This window comes from Arabidopsis lyrata (genome assembly GCF_000004255.2).
Source record: "Arabidopsis lyrata subsp. lyrata unplaced genomic scaffold ARALYscaffold_2, whole genome shotgun sequence".
In the NCBI taxonomy this organism is placed as follows: domain Eukaryota; kingdom Viridiplantae; phylum Streptophyta; class Magnoliopsida; order Brassicales; family Brassicaceae; genus Arabidopsis; species Arabidopsis lyrata.
In genome coordinates, this window is record NW_003302554.1 from 14,888,750 (window position 1) to 14,904,454 (window position 15,705).

The 15,705-nt window shown below is 39.2% G+C and overlaps 4 protein-coding genes across 6 annotated transcripts; 1 reads left to right on the plus strand and 3 right to left on the minus strand.

Moving 5' to 3' along the window:
* The first annotated feature begins 2,386 nt into the window (after positions 1 to 2,386).
* On the plus strand, positions 2,387 to 5,929 carry LOC9323433 (putative F-box protein At1g71320). Its single transcript, XM_021035986.1, is given in 5 exon segments — positions 2,387 to 2,715; positions 2,758 to 2,994; positions 3,121 to 3,233; positions 5,393 to 5,613; positions 5,615 to 5,929. Coding segments are annotated over 5 exon segments (1,179 nt in total). The 5' UTR covers positions 2,387 to 2,402; the 3' UTR covers positions 5,910 to 5,929.
* A 1,191-nt stretch (positions 5,930 to 7,120) lies between these two features.
* On the minus strand, positions 7,121 to 10,119 carry LOC9323435 (ABC transporter C family member 3). Its single transcript, XM_021034005.1, is given in 8 exon segments — positions 7,121 to 7,621; positions 7,707 to 7,871; positions 7,961 to 8,185; positions 8,187 to 8,609; positions 8,692 to 8,778; positions 8,875 to 9,464; positions 9,467 to 9,682; positions 9,685 to 10,119. Coding segments are annotated over 8 exon segments (2,586 nt in total). The 5' UTR covers positions 10,064 to 10,119.
* A 327-nt stretch (positions 10,120 to 10,446) lies between these two features.
* Positions 10,447 to 12,510, minus strand: LOC9324894 (glycerophosphodiester phosphodiesterase GDPD4). 3 transcript variants are annotated; one of them, XM_002888785.2, is made up of 8 exons: positions 12,191 to 12,494; positions 12,006 to 12,103; positions 11,846 to 11,906; positions 11,681 to 11,761; positions 11,478 to 11,570; positions 11,119 to 11,208; positions 10,904 to 11,031; positions 10,447 to 10,812 (listed from the first exon to the last, which is right to left on the minus strand). In XM_002888785.2, exons 1-8 carry the CDS (start codon positions 12,458 to 12,460, stop codon positions 10,644 to 10,646), a joined length of 990 nt encoding a protein of 329 aa, XP_002888831.1. In that variant the 5' UTR covers positions 12,461 to 12,494; the 3' UTR covers positions 10,447 to 10,643. The 3 variants fall into 3 exon arrangements, with proteins under 3 accessions (XP_002888831.1, XP_020891010.1, XP_020891009.1); XM_021035351.1 differs by having other exon boundaries at positions 11,846 to 11,910; positions 12,191 to 12,282; XM_021035350.1 differs by having other exon boundaries at positions 10,715 to 10,812; positions 10,897 to 11,031; positions 12,191 to 12,510.
* A 123-nt stretch (positions 12,511 to 12,633) lies between these two features.
* On the minus strand, positions 12,634 to 15,646 carry LOC9324895 (eukaryotic translation initiation factor 2D). The gene is made up of 8 exons (XM_002888786.2): positions 15,455 to 15,646; positions 15,246 to 15,357; positions 14,959 to 15,149; positions 14,761 to 14,855; positions 14,268 to 14,666; positions 13,893 to 14,001; positions 12,952 to 13,600; positions 12,634 to 12,875 (listed from the first exon to the last, which is right to left on the minus strand). Exons 1-8 carry the CDS (start codon positions 15,587 to 15,589, stop codon positions 12,754 to 12,756), a joined length of 1,812 nt encoding a protein of 603 aa, XP_002888832.1. The 5' UTR covers positions 15,590 to 15,646; the 3' UTR covers positions 12,634 to 12,753.
* Positions 15,647 to 15,705: the final 59 nt, after the last annotated feature.

Consider the following 15,705-nt stretch of genomic DNA (forward strand, 5'->3'; position numbering starts at 1 on the left):
TAACAGTTTTTGTCCGCAAGGTGGTGGGCGAGTGGTAGGGTGAGTCCGGAGTTGAGGGTGAAATCCCCGAACCCGGGTTCGATCTTCCTCCCTCGCTGTTATCAACACTTTGTTGGGAAGTCTGGGCTTGGGCTTCGGCCCAGGCAGTTTACCTGGTAGTCTGGTAACAGGCGATCCAGCTACCCCTGGGCATTAGTCGGAAAGCATTCCAAACTCGGTTCAGGCAGTGTGGTAGCCCATCCTTCGGGGTGGTAGTGAGTCCACTCTGTAGCACTCCGGTGCGTTCCTACCGAGGATGACCGGATCAGCCGATCGGGTATATCAAAAAAATTAATCTCATTATTTATGTTAAATAATAATGTTGTCTCTCGAGTCTCGAGTAATCTTATTGGGATTATTCAAATTCATTTCTATTGTCGTACGTTAATCTTTGTTTATGTTATATACTTATATATATAGAACAATTTGCCAATTGCTGCAAATTGATACTCTTACTGGTTAAAGTTGCAACCTCAAGTTAAGTTACAGAACTATGCAACAAAGAGTCCTCCGAGGCTAATTTCATTATCCTATTTCAAATTCTAAAGCGATCAATATCAGTAAATACACATCTTAGATACCAAAACTTGGTGCACAAAAAAAAAAAGAAAAAAAAAAAAAAAGATACCAAAACTTAAGCTTCGCTGAGTTTTTATACGTACTTTCCCATGGTTAAAAGATGACCCTTTTACAAAGCATCCTCGTGATAAAGATAAAGCCCTAATCTAAATCCCCCAAATCAACACAAGCAAGTATAAGCATGACCCCCCAAAAAAAAGACAAATACATAGTCTCTCAAAACCACAATCAAAGAACCCTAAAGTAACCCTTCAAAAAAGAGATTACCATGGAATGTATTTCATCTTCAACTCTGGTTTTGGATGACCGAATCAGCTGGAACCTTTTTGTTAAGTTCCTTGAGTATCTCAGCGAGAGGTCTACTTTTATTCCTGAAGTTGGAACATAGTTTTCCTTAAAGGTCGCGTTTTTTTTATTAGACTTTTTTCCCACGTTACTAAATTAGGTTTAACTTTTGCTATTAGTAAAAAAAAAAAAACTTTAGAGAGCAAAACGTCGTCATTGCGAGGGTTCTCGTCTTCTCGTTCAATCTCGGTCTCGGCGTCTGAGTCCTGCTTGAGCAAGCCCCACCGTGAGCTAATCTAATCTCTGTTATGATTAATTACATTCTTTTAGGTGAAATTGAACCATGTATCATGTTTTTTTTTGGAATTTCATCTGAGTGAGTTAGATAAATTCTGTTCATAGAAAGCTTAGAAAAAAAACCTTAACTTGGTACTAATTGAATTTGGAAAGTAGAAGTATTTAGTTATATGTAATTTCTTGTTTTTGCAAGTTCTCTTATTCAATCTCTTTAATTTCCACATTGTAGAAAGTTCGACTTTTTTTTGCTTCCCCAATTCTTATAATTTGTGCTATGAACTATCTGTAGAACAGGCTCAAGTAAAGAAAATAAGCCTTATGGAATAAGATGCATGTGAAATTATCCATATAACTGAAAAGCATGCATTGTCACCTGACCATCAGCCTGCTGGTATGACACAGAAAATTGTAGCCCAATGCCATCCTCTTAGGCATGCTTCCATTGTTTCCATTGAATCTTTGACTAGTACAGCATTCTCTCTTACACTTTTGAGTTACCGATAGGTCCAAATTGACAGCGGAGAAGAAACTCTTAGAGATCCTTCAATAGAAAGGCCGTACCTCTGCACTGGTTATGACATTTTCCTCATGTTGGAGCCTTGTACAATGTGAGTTTTCTACATACATTACCCTTCTAACATCCGCAAGTTTGAGAATACATACTAAACTCCTGATATCTTCTTAAGGTGTGCTATGGCGCTTGTGCATCAAAGAATAAAACGGATTTGTAGATGCACATCGGACGGGTACTAATCTAGTTAATTAGGATAAAAAATAAAAGTAGATACCAAACTTTTTCGAGAATTTGTAGATGAAATTTTTAAAATCTATCAAGATTCAAATAAAGAGATTAGTTTTCTTTTTGGATAGACTAAAAAAAATAGATTAGTTATCAACAAGCTAAAGAAATTAAATGAAAGCATATTTAATCATAAATTTTCTCATTTTCATAATTTTTAGTAGTAATATATACATATATTAATCAACATTTAGTAGTAATATATACATTATTTTTAGTAGGAAAACTGTAGCCTATATATAAATTTATTTATTTACTCTTCATTATTTTAAAATAAATTGATAGTGTTAAATCTCTTTTTGTCACAATTAATGTTAAAGATCCAAGATTAGATCATTATTTTCTTTATATACAGATATACAAATCTAAACTAAGAAATAAGAATTATCTTCCTTGGAAAAGAATGGAGGATGACAAACATAATAATCCTAAGACAATGATTATATCAGAGGATATGGTTGAAGAGATCTTTCAACATCTTCCAATAAAATCACTGGCTAGATTCAAAGTCTTGTCAAAAAAATGGAGATCGACGATTGAATCAACCTACTTTTCCCACAAACGACTCGTTCGTACAGGATTACCAACCCCTAATATGAAATTTCTTTATGTTAGTCGACACTTTTCAGCAAATTTTGTTGAAGAAGATTCAAACTCAACAACTTTGCTTTTGGAGACTTTTTCTAGAGATGATCACGACAACAACGGAAAAAACAGTCCTTCCTCTTCTAGTTACTACAGTTTTCCTGATGATCCAGTCGACAAATCTCAAAACGAAACTATTCAAGTATTGGGGTCTTGTGATGGATTGGTCTTGATTCGGATCTACGACGATTTTAGGTACATTTACTTGATCAATCCGACGACTGGAAAACACATGACACTTTATCCCAAATTTACGCAATGGCCATTAACTTTTAGATTCGAATTTACCGCAATGGTCGATAGACCATAGAGACAAGTTGATCAAGGAGTCTTGGATTATCCACCAGATGGTACGTTAGCTTTCTTGTTAAATAGACTTGGATTTTAACAGTCACATAGTAATAAATATATTATATACTTATTTATCAAATATAATATTATCATTTTTCTCTAATATATATATGAAGGTGAATTAGAGAAGAGAATGCCGTTTCATGCTGGATTTGGCAAAGATATTGTTACAAAATCTTATAAGGTGGTTTTGATATATACAAGATTTGGAAAAGGTGATCGTTTTTTCAAGGCCAAGGCCAAGGCCTTTTTTTTTTTTTTTTTTTTTTTTTTTCAAAGATGGTTGGTTTGCATTAAATAGAAACCGGTACGGATAGAGGGGAAATTGAATTTAAAGCAGATTTAGCTAAATCATCAGCTTTCATATTGATTTCTCTCCTAACATAAACGAAACGAACTTCAGCAAAGGTGAGAGAGATGGTGAGGATATCATGTAGAATCCCATGGAGTTCCGAAAATTGGAGCTCCCCGTTGAGCGCTTTGACTAACTGTTGTGAGTCTGAAGCGAAGAGAAGATTTGTGAATCCGAGAGCGGAAGCAGATTGGGTGGCCAGGAGAACCGCTGAAGCCTCCGCCATTAGAGGGGAGGAAACGTTGCTTGCCACTGCTCTGTCCTGGATCTCCGTTTGTCGCAGAGGATCAGAGAAAATCCAGTCGAATCCTGCATCTCGGGTGTCTTCACACCAAGCCGCGTCTGTAGAACATCTAATCGTATCAAGTCCGGTCGTCGGTACCGGAATAATCGGCTTCGGGGTCTGGCTAGCTGAATGAGTCTGAGCCCCAATCCATTCCTTTGCCAAGACAATGGCTTGAGAGAGAACATCCCCGCTTGATTGTTGTTTCTGTTCAAAGATCTTTTTGTTTTTGCAGGTCCAAATCGACCACATAATCCAAGGGAATAGGAGTCCTTTGTCAATTCCAACTGGTGGGAGACAAGTGAGATGATTTGCAGCTTCGATCCCTAGTTTGAGGTTGGTTAATTGTGCCGTCGATAAGGTGTTCTTGAAAGGGGCTTGGTCCCAGATCTGTGAAGCAAAAGGACAGGTGAAAAACAAGTGAAAACAAGATTCATCCTCACCACAATGAGGACAAGAAGCTGTAGGGTTAATTCCCCTGGCCTTTAGAGTTGATCCCACAGGGAGGGCATTCTTCATTGCTTTCCAAAGGAGGAACTTGATTTTAGGGGAGCAGTATGTATTCCAGATGTGCTTATTCCAGTTGAAGACTATAGGTTGGGAAGGAGAGTTGGAGGCTTGGGAGGGCAAGGAGGCAGCCGCATGATACCCAGTTTTTGCGCTATAATCTCCATTCTTTGTGGGAAGCCATACATATCGATATGTTTCTCCTAGCTTACTAGGTCGGAGTAGAAGGATATCTTTCTCATATTGCGGAAGATAAAGGCTTAATTTCTCTCTATCCCAGCACTTTGAAACATGGCAGATTAGATCCGCAACTTTCAAGAATTGAGCTTGTTCTGTAGGAGGACCAATAGGAGTTACTGGTGCAGTTAGAGAGATCCAAGGTTCAGACCAAACCAGGGTATCTAAACCAGATCCAATAGCTTTCCCAGTTGAAGTTTAAGCAAGTCTCTGCCAACACAAATACCTCTCCAGCCATGTGACGCTGAGGCAGAGACAGGGCAATCCAGAAATGAGGCGTATTTGCAGTACTTTCCCAAAAGAATTCTGGCCAGCAAGCAAGACGGTGACTTGAGGATCCTCCAGCTGACTTTGGCTAAAAGGGCATCATTGAAGGTAGAGATATCTTTAAATCCTAATCCGCCATCTCTTTTCGATTTAGTCATTTTTGACCAAGCTATCCAGCACATTTTCTTCTTATCGGCTGAGGAATCCCACCAGAAGCGAGTGAGAGCCAACTGGATTCTTTTACAAAGAGATCCTAGGAGTTTGAAACACGACATTGTGTAGGAAGGCATTGAGGCCAAGACAGACTTCAACATGGTGGTTTTGCCAGCTGTGGACAGGAAGCGAGAGGACCAGCTAAGTGATCGCTGTCTTATTCTGTCTATTATCTGGTTGAAAAGATCTCTCTTCTTGCGGCCAAACATTCCAGGTAAGCCCAAGTACTTCCCTAATCCGCCTGTTTTCTTAATTCCCATGATAGATTGAGCCTCTGTTTTGATGCCTTCAGGAGTTTTTGCTGAAAAGGTGATTGCAGATTTGGCCTTATTAATCATTTGACCTGACGCTGTCTCATATTTTTGCAGAATGTTCAACAGAGTCTTGCAGCTTTTTGAGTCTGACCTACAGAAGAACATCGTATCGTCAGCAAATAAAAGGTGGTTGACTCTGGGGCTGCCTTTTGCGACTCTGAGACCAGGTAAGCTTCCAGCCTGTTGAGCTTTACTGCATAAACCCGACAAAACTTCACTACAAGGTCCTATCCCTTGATAATGGTAAGCAAAGAAGCGCAGCTTTATACATTTTCAATGACCATGACTTCAGCAAAGAGCAAACATCAGTCTACGCAAACGGATCCCTCTTTTGGTTGACATTATGTGACTATAAGCAAACACTTGCAAAGCTACTAGCTATCGATTTTCACATCGAAGAATTTCGATGGATATTATTACCAAAGTGTTACACCAGATATGATTCTAGTAGAAATGTGGAATCTGAATGACCGTTTGTGCGTATCGGATGTGCTAAAATGTTCAAATTTGGTTGTTTGGAGTTTACAACAAGAATATCCTACCGTGAAATGGGAGAAAATATATTCTGTTAATATTGGATTTATAAGTACCAACCAGTTACATGAAAAGTTTTGGATGTTTGGTCTAGCGGCAGCCTATTTTTCAAGTATTAGAAATCATCGAGATCAAGTTTCTTTTTTTAGACAAAGAACGGTTTCGTATTCGCCAACAATGATTTCTCCTTCAAATTTGATGCTTTGATGTTGTTTCTACCTTCACTTGGTTAAATCAGAGAACCGTTAAGTTTTTAACAATATTATATATAATTTCAAAAGAATGTTATAAAAAATCTGTTTAGATTTATATATATTTTTAAAGTATACTCCATCTGTTTCAATTTAGACGTAGTTTAAGAATTTTGCATACTAATTAAGAAAACCATTAAAATTTCTGTTTTACCCCATATACTATGATAAGTGTTTCCAGCTGAAACAGATTCAGACTTCCTAAGTTTTTATTTCATCGTCATCAGTCACCTAGAAAATAGCCGTTTTTTACTTCAATCGAAACTGGAACTAGATCTTGAAGTGTACTCAGCCACAAGCTTAGAAAAAGATGAAGACTTATACTCAAGTAGACTCATTGGCGTATCATACTCCTCAATGATACCATTTCTTAGAAGCAGAACCATGTCGCTGTCAATAACTGAAGATATCTTGTGTGCAATGGTTATCACTGTACAATCTGAAAAGTGTTCTCTTAAAGTTTTTTGAATCAGATTGTCAGTTGCAGTGTCAACCGAAGCAGTGGCTTCATCAAGAACCAATATTTTGCTTCTCTTAAGAAGGACTCTCCCGAGACACACCAGTTGCCTCTGACCCATACTCCAATTCTCCCCATTCTCGCTCACAGATGAGTCTAGCTTTTCTTCCTTTTTTCTCACCTCATCTCCTAGTTGGCACTTGTTAAGAGCCTAAAACACAGTGCATATATTAGTCAAGACAGAACACTGTAATCATCAAAAATAAAATAAAAAACAAAAGAGTGAACCGACGCACCTCCCAGATTTGATCATCTGTGTACTCTTCAAGAGGGTCCAAGTTACTTCTCACTGTTCCTTCAAACATAGTTGTATCTTGGGGTATAATGCTTAGTCTTAAACGCAAGTCATGCAACCCAATGGTCAAAATATTCACTCCATCTATCTTGATTTCTCCACTTGAAGGTTCTACAATGCGGAAAAGAGTTTGTATCAAAGTTGACTTCCCGCTTCCTGTCCTTCCAACAATTTCTGTTCTTAAACCTCTTTTGAAAGTGCATGTTATTCCTCGCAACACAAGAGGCATATGTGGAGCATATCGGACCTAACAATGTGTCAAAATTTCCAAATGATTAAGATGGAATATAAAACTAGTGCGGGATCCATAGCACGAAATCTTGATATGAGCAAGGTAAAGATATATACCAGAAGATCAGATTTCAACTTCACCACGTGAAGGCCATGATTGCTCAGGTCGGTTCGATTCTATCACAAGAGGTGGTTCATTGGGAACACTTGCATACTGAAGAATCCTCTCTACTGATATGATTTTGTTCTCAAGATTACTGAAACTCCAAATCAGCCAAGCTTGCAGGGTATTCAAACTAAGTCCATAAGTTACAGCTAATCCCGCTAGACTTGGATCAATCACTCCAGTAGGTAAGGAGACCAAGACAACCAATGGAAAGACAAATGTAAGTGATGATAGCATTTCAAGGCGAAAGCAAAGCCATTCCATTGCTCCAGCTTTATAGAATTTGGGCCTAGAGTAACCATCACTCAGCCTCATGTTGTCAGAACGGAACCTAGATTCTTGACTGAAACCCCTGATAGTTGTCGCCCCTGAAATCGTTTCAGAAAAATGCTGAATCAAAGGGGCTTTGCATACTCCAACTAACCGTGAAAGTTCTCGTGCAGCAGCTATGTAATACCGCTGCAAAGTTGAATAAACTTATCTAAATTTTGACAGAATCAACAAATCTTATGGAAGATTGGATTGTAAAGTTTATTGTCAATACCTGATACCATATAGAGGCAGCGACCACAGGGATAAAGATGAGAAAAACAAGCCAAGAAACCTGACACATTACTCCAATGATTCCAATAAGCTGAATGACTGTGATAGCAACTGATCCAAATTGATTCGGTAATACCAAATCCACTGCCGATTGGTCAGTAGAAGCCTGTAGAAGAAAAAAAATGAAAACACAATGATTACCAGATAGATATATATATGGATATCCTCAAACAACTATGGTGGCTAGCGACATACTCTACTCATGATTCTTCCAATTGGAGTTGAATCAAAGAAAGACATCGGAGAACGGAAAATGCAGTGATGCATTTTATGAAACAGTTCAGTAGCAGTCTTGTAACCAGCGGTGACAAGAAGCGTGGCTCTAACAAGAATGCAGAGGGAACTTCCAAATGCCAAAGTAACATACACAATCATAAACGTGGAAAGTTTCACAGGACCCTGCACATCCTCAGAAAGAGGAAGTACCCCAAGCCATCCAGTAGTTACTTCCAATCTATAGAAGTTGAAAGAGAATTTGCCCCAACAACATGAAAGGTACAAGAGCTCCTCCATATGCCAGTGTGATATATTTCCAGTATACATCCAAAGCGACGCTACCTTTCGCCCTCTCTTCCTCTTGAACAAGTTGTCTTTGGGGCTCCCCAGAATCTAATTTATCGTTCTTCAGATTTTGACTTTTTTGTTCCCCATCAAAACCGATAGCATCTCTAACAACACCAATTTCTTCGTCTAAAGCTGATTTCTCAGAAACAGAACTGGCATCAACCGAACCAACTACTGTCAGAGCCTCCTGATGCGCACCTATAAGCTCCATGAAATCTGTTCCAGAGTTGAGGATATCATTATATTTTCTAGCTTGGCTTATTTTCCCATCTTTCATGACCTAGGGCATAAGAAAATCGGCTTTGGATCAGTGATGTAAAATATATAGTATAAGAAGATAAAAGACAAAACTATTCACATACCAGTATAAGATCAGCAGCATGTAAGAACTCAACTTGATGGGTTACATATATAACCGATTTGGAACATAAAAGCCCCAGTAGAGCTTCCTGAAAGAAGTATGACAATGAAAATATATTTGATACATGATTGTTTACGGAAGGAGAAATCACAATCACACAAATGGCTAAGTAAGAATATTGTACCTTAAAGAGATGTGACCCTGTGTGTGCATCCACAGCACTAAAAGGATCATCGAACAGATAGATATCCGCATCTTGGTAGAGAGCGCGTGCAATCTGTATTCTTTGCTTTTGTCCACCACTCAAATTGATGCCGCGTTCTCCAATAACGGTCTGATCACCGAATGAAAGTATCTCCAGGTCCTTACTCAAAGAACATGCTTCAAGCACGTTATTATATCATTCTATTTCCATAGGTTTACCAAACAAGATGTTGTCCTCAATTTTACCGCTCTGAATCCAAGGAGATTGTGCAACATACGCTTTTGTCCCACAAACCTTAAGACTTCTAGATATCTTGGGTACTTCTCTTAGTAAAGATGAAAGTAAGTTCGATTTCCCAGAGCCAACAGTACCACAAACTGCAACCTTCATCCCAGGAAAGACCTTGAAATTTATGTCTTTTAGAGTCGGGTTAGCAGATGAGACATCCCAAGATAAAGTGATGTTGATCACTTCTACCGCCACGTCTGAACTTCCCTTAGGAAGCCTCTCTACAATGTCAGGATGTAAATTTTCCAGAGAAAGATAGGATGCAAGTCTATCAAGAGAGACTTTGTCTGCACAATCACTGAGATAGTTTCGGGAAGACCGTAGATCGGCTCTTGTAGAATCCTGAAGGTTGCAAGTGCGGAGAGTATCTTTCCTGATTCAAGAGGAATTCCAAGAAGTACACAAGCACCAAAAGTGCAGACTGACACCATAGTAGGAGCTCCCCAGAAAACAAAGCTTATAACAGCCGAGTTATATACATACTTTTTCAGCCATCCTTAATCTTGGAGAGAAACTTCATTTCCCATCCCTGAAGCTTGAGAATCCTCATGTTTCTTAAGATCTCAGATGTTGATTTCATCCTGCTATCCTTAGCTTCCATTAACTTCTCCTGAAACCTCTCTTGCATTCTTCCGAATGGATAATTCACAAGCATAACTAAAACGGTAGCAACCAAAGCCGCTATTGATGCTAGTCCAAGATTTCTATACAAGATCCACATAGCTAGACCGACTTGGAAAAAGATCATCCATGGGTCATGCATGTACCAACTAAAAGTACCAATCTTCTCAGCATCCACAGTCATGAAATTTATTATCTCACCACTTGTGCGCCATTGCTTTGACTGGCATGAAAGGGTCAGACCCTTTTCATATATCATTGCAACCAAGGCTGATCTCCACCTAATACCAATATTTTGTGCCCTAAAGAACCAATGTCTCTAGGTCAGCAATCACTTGCTTTTGAGAAAATGAGGAAATGTACTAGACTATTGAAGCTTAATATAGGTAATGTACTAGACTTTAAGGGGAAAAGAGTTTGAACCATCATTATGTAGTGTTTAGAGTTTTGCTGCCTAATGATGCCCTTAGACAATTGACCACGGTCTAATGCATTGTTGTAGTCGAGTGATAATTGTACATGTTCTGAGTAAGAAAGCTGATTCTTTGTTCTTGTTCTTTCCAAGAATCCAAAATCTTATTGAGTTATTTACGTAGACCAAGATTGACTTGTGTTACTGTGTATCAAGGGCTCAGTACTGTGTAGTCAGAAACTTGTATTTCAATGAAACAACATAAAGAAAGATCTTTATCAGAAACTTCCAGCTGGTACTATAATCCTTAAGAATGCTTGAGTTTGATGAATTGTATCAAAACAGCTAAGTTGATCTCAAACTAACTTTTGTGTCTTAACATGAAACTAATATTAGTCCTCTGTTGCGCGAACAAGAAATTTCTTTTTCATGTCCGTATTGAAAAGCCTTCTTCAAGACACTCAGTTCTTAGATCTTCCATGAGACCCTGAAACATAGATGGATCGCTCGTAACAACAGCATCCACACCTAAGTGAAGCATCCTTTTCATCGGATCAGCATCATCCACAGTCCATGCGTAAACATCTTTGTTTCTCCTGTTGATCAGATCAAGCAAGGTTGTGAACAGATGAAAAATGAGGGCTGGGTGTGTGTTTTCAGTTGAAAGCATTGGAACCTACTGCTTACCGACGCACAAGTCTAACTAATTCTTCATCGATTAAGGGATGATAGACTCCCACAACCCTAGCTCCCTTCATTCTTAGCAGGTTGCTTCTCACCCCAGTTGAATGATCCACCATCACAATGTATCCTACCTGCCAGATAAAATTAAGTACTGTCACAAGGAATGAGCAAGAAACTGGTTCCCAACTTCTCTATTGAAATAACCAATTTCTACTTACTGTAGTATCTGGTGCTTGCCTGATTATGTCTCTAGCCAAAGTGTCGCTTTTGGCCCATACGATGCAATTCTTGCACTGCGCTCTCTCAATCTAACAACAGAGGATTGACGATTCAGATAGGCAAAGCCATAAATACCACCATCAAAACATCAACAATTATCCATACTCTGTTTTTCAAGTATCTATAATAAGCTAGCTCTGTGTACAAAGATACAAGGAGAGAGAAAATTAAGCAAGCTCTAAAGGAATCAGAACCTCTTTCTGATGCAGATCTTGATAAGGGGAAAACTAGATCTCTTGCACATTGTACTAAAGCTTTACAAGTACAAAGAGCTAATAAGTGATAACATAGTACTTACAACAGAAAGAATGTCTTGTGCAAGGCCCTTTTCATACATTGGCGGTCCAACTTTCGCATCAAGAATCACTTTCCTGACTGAATTCGATATCAACTAGATGATTGAAGATCAAAACTAGGTTCAGCCACTTGTTACTGAGCAGAAATTACAAAGCAAAGCTCGACAGATAGCGATAACAAGAATCGCAACGTTAAAGGCATTACCGCTAAAGCATCTTCAAGAGTAGGAATCCTACGATTTCCCAAGGTTCCTTTAACAATCTCCGAGATATCAAGTTCCTTGATCTGCAAAAAGATCATCATCAAAGGTTAAATAAAAATGGATGCAAAAAAGCACATCTCAAAAGATAGTAAATAGAGAGAGGAGACCTGTTTCATACTCAGATCTCCAACTTGAACAGAAGAGTTACGAGCAATACGCTGCAGATCCCTGACTGTGCGTTTGATCAGAAGATGAATTTACAACTCCGATGAGAATCCAAACACAGAAACAAAAGAAGAGGATACAACAAGGATCAGAGTCTGTAACCTGTTGTGGAGAGCAAATAAAACACCATCGGAGGAACGAGAAACATCTACTTCGATGCAATCAACTCGAGAACGGATAGCGAAACTGTAAGCATCCATCTACGATTGAGAGGAGTAGAGAGATTTAAGGTTTAAGAGTGTGAAGAAGATAAAAAAAAAAAAAAAAAAGAGATCGAGAGAGTTTACAGTGTTGGGGAAAGCGAGAGTTGAATCGCCGCCGTGAGCACAGACAAGTGGAGGATGGTGAAGCCAATCGCACTTTTGCGCGACAATCTGACGAATTCGTCTGAGCTTGAAATGGAAGTAGAGAGGAGGGAAGATGGCTAAGAAAGCCACAGCGAATAGAATTGTTCTCTTGAAATTTCTCGAATACAATGGCCTGAAGAAAAGACGGCGGCGAGTTCCTCCGCCGTCGAGTGGCCGTCTTCTCTGCCGCCGCCATTCAATAATCGCCATTAGCTGAAGACAATAGAGGTTGTTACTTGTTAAGGAGCTAATGAAGACGTTTACTGCGATTGATAACGATGTTCACCAATCACCATCAAACTTGTGTATTTTTTGATAATTTCTATAAATTATTTTCACTTCACAATTTTTGCTACATTCGCAAAAAATTTAGTTACTAGAGATTGAAAAAGAAAAAACAATTTTATTCTCATTTGTTCCATATCTCTAGAGACAGTAATGTTAACCCATATAATAAAATTAGACGTTTAAAACACAAAAATAAATGAAAAAGAAAAAACAAATCATTTCCTAGTCTTATCAAGAACTTCAATGTATCTCTTTGGAACTCCATAGTGTTCCACCATATATCTCGCAAGATTATCGATCACACCTCCTTGAATCAGAACCTCGTACCCTTTCTTACCTGAAACAATCATCTCTCAAATAGTTTATTCACTTACACAGATGAACAAAACAAAAAGGATAGATTTTAAACGTACCTGGAAGTTCTCCAACTGAAGTACTGCAAGCAAACTTCTTCTGCAGTTCTGATCCAAACGAGTCTGGGTCTATCAAGAACGTCTCCATCCCTGTGACCTTGGTCACCTTTTTGTTACCTTGTCTTCGTTCTGTCATTATCTGAACCGGCTTTACAGCTCCTTTACGAACCACGGGTTCACCACCGCCTCTCATGACTACGTGATTAGGCTGCATCCTCCCTACAAACGTCGATCCAACATCCTTTTTGTGAATCTCTGACGGATATGCAGATCCCTTTTTGATAGCTCCTTTGAACAATGCATCACATAATATCGGATCCAACACCACCATTGACTTGTTTGCTGGCTTTACCAGGTTTTCCTTCTCGATGTATCTGAACACAACATCAGTGGCTTCAGAAGCTGTGTACAGATTTCCTTTGTCTTCCCCAACTGATGCAAATATTGCACTGTTGTGTATGCTCGGTTTATAGACCTCTATGATTTCAAGCATTTTCTCTGACTGAGCTTGCCCTGTGGAGCGCTCTCCAGGAGACTCAGAGACTTCCGCTTTCTTTTTCTCTGGCTTGAAGGATTTGTAATCTGGGTGGCTGCGGTTGACTGAAATCAATACAATCTCCTTCTTATGCTTGTCTTCTTTAACAGATATCTGCGCATATATTTCAAAGATTGTGACAGAGTGTAGTGGCCAATCAAGACACCAAAGCAAATCTACTAGCAATTATGAGTATATCAGGGTAAATGTAAATGTACCAATGTGTTACATACAGACTTTTAAGGAGATACAGCTTACAACACTTGATACTAATAGTTTCCTAAATTGATAAACCAGTTGGTTTTTGCAGTTAAACATCTACGAAAAACATCTACTAAGTTATATCAAAATATAAAATCAAGCAAAAAAATACCATAATACAAGGGAAATTAGTAAGAAAACTGACCATTCCAGCAGACGCTTTAGATTGCAGCCACTTTGACAGCTTTTTATGGGAAGACTTCTTAATGTCAAGTGTGAGACCAGAAGGCCTACAAGGTAAAACATGATTTGCCCTGCACCACTCACAGGAAAACATTTGTAAGCCAAACTTAGAAAGGAGAAGGAAAACAGACAATTCCAGGTGTCCAGCTTGTCACTGACGGAGTCAAGAGTAACACAAATATGAACGGAGGTTCAGAGCATTATAAAACAACCCAATCAATCATAATAACACAACAAGGTAAAGCGGGATTGCATACAACAGTAGGTACACCACCAACCTAATACCAGAATATAGTTGGCTTTCCATGTAACTAAAATATTTGAATGGTGTTCTTACCAAAGAGTACTTCCTGGGATGGGAAGGTCCTTCTCCTTTAGAGTTGTATGAAATGCTTGCAAAAGGCATTGGTCAAGAAGGGCATCTACCTCCTCAGGGGAGAGAATATTCTGCTTGTCGGTATTTGCTTCATTAGCAGAAACATCATCTGATAAGTTCAGCTCATTCATGGTTCCAACCAAATGTTCTTCAGTATCATTCTTAGCATCCGTAATAGAGGTTGAAGGACCAATATTATTCACATCATCAGATTCACCTTCAATTTCTGTGCTTGTCTGAGGACCAGCTGAAGAGTCTGAGATTTCTTCAACTGAACCAGAAGCAAGGTACGATGGGTCCTCCATGACAACATTCTCCATAAAACCAGCATTTGGAACGTAGTGCCCCTCAGCTGATTCCCTGTGAAACACCTTCCGCATGTAAGAAACTGAATTCCTTCAAAGATAAGAACAAGAAGAGAAAAAAAGCAAGCTGTTGCCAGCATCTCATGTACCAAAGGAAGTCACGGTAATAATGAGTTATCCGTAAAGCCTTCCCACGCAAACCTGCTTTAAGGGCTTCTTCACTACTCATTGTAGTACACCCAACCTTCAAAAACATGCATAACCATGATGTAACTCAAGACAATCACTTCACCCTCGCGTTACGAAGAATTACATCGGTTAGCAAAAATATAAAGAGAGAGACTAACCGCAATAGGTGCCAGATTTCCAGGAACTTTGACAGCCCATATTTGTCCAGCAGAGAAAGAAGGAAAGCCTTGGGGAGGGATCAAAATACCTGGGAACATCAAATCTGCACCACCTAAAACATACCGTGAAACCTCACCTCCTTTCAACATAAAGGAAGGTAACATTTCAGGAGCCTCCCAGAGAGCAAAAACTGCAGCAGAAGAAGGAACAAAATACAGCAAATCAACTTGAATTTGATATTGATCAAAGCTAAACTACTCCATTCATATGGCCATGTGTTTGAAACCTGTGGGGAATATCTCAGTCCCTCTTCCATCGATATCGAAAAACATGGGACATCCACCTTCAATACTATAAACAAGAACTCGATTCTGAAACTTGGAAAGAGTTATCTCGACCTAGACGAAACAATCAATGGAAAAAGTAAGCAAGAGTGTACCGACGCAATCAAATCGAGATTCAATCAGATGACAGAATCAAAAAGAGAAATCAGACCTTGGGAGGAAGAATCGCGTCGAGGAGTTCATCGGTTAGAAGGGGAAGCCTATTTCGGACGGTGCGACGGAGTTTTTTCCGGTCAGCGCCGGAGAGACGCTGGTGAGACTTAGCCTCCACCGCCTTCTTGAACATTCTGTTCGCCTGTAGTGTCGCTTTACCACCGCGGGACTCGAACCAAACCAGACCAATGTCGTCTCTCCTTCTCTTAAACCCCTTTTTTTTTTTCGGTTACTTTTTTCCGGCTTCGC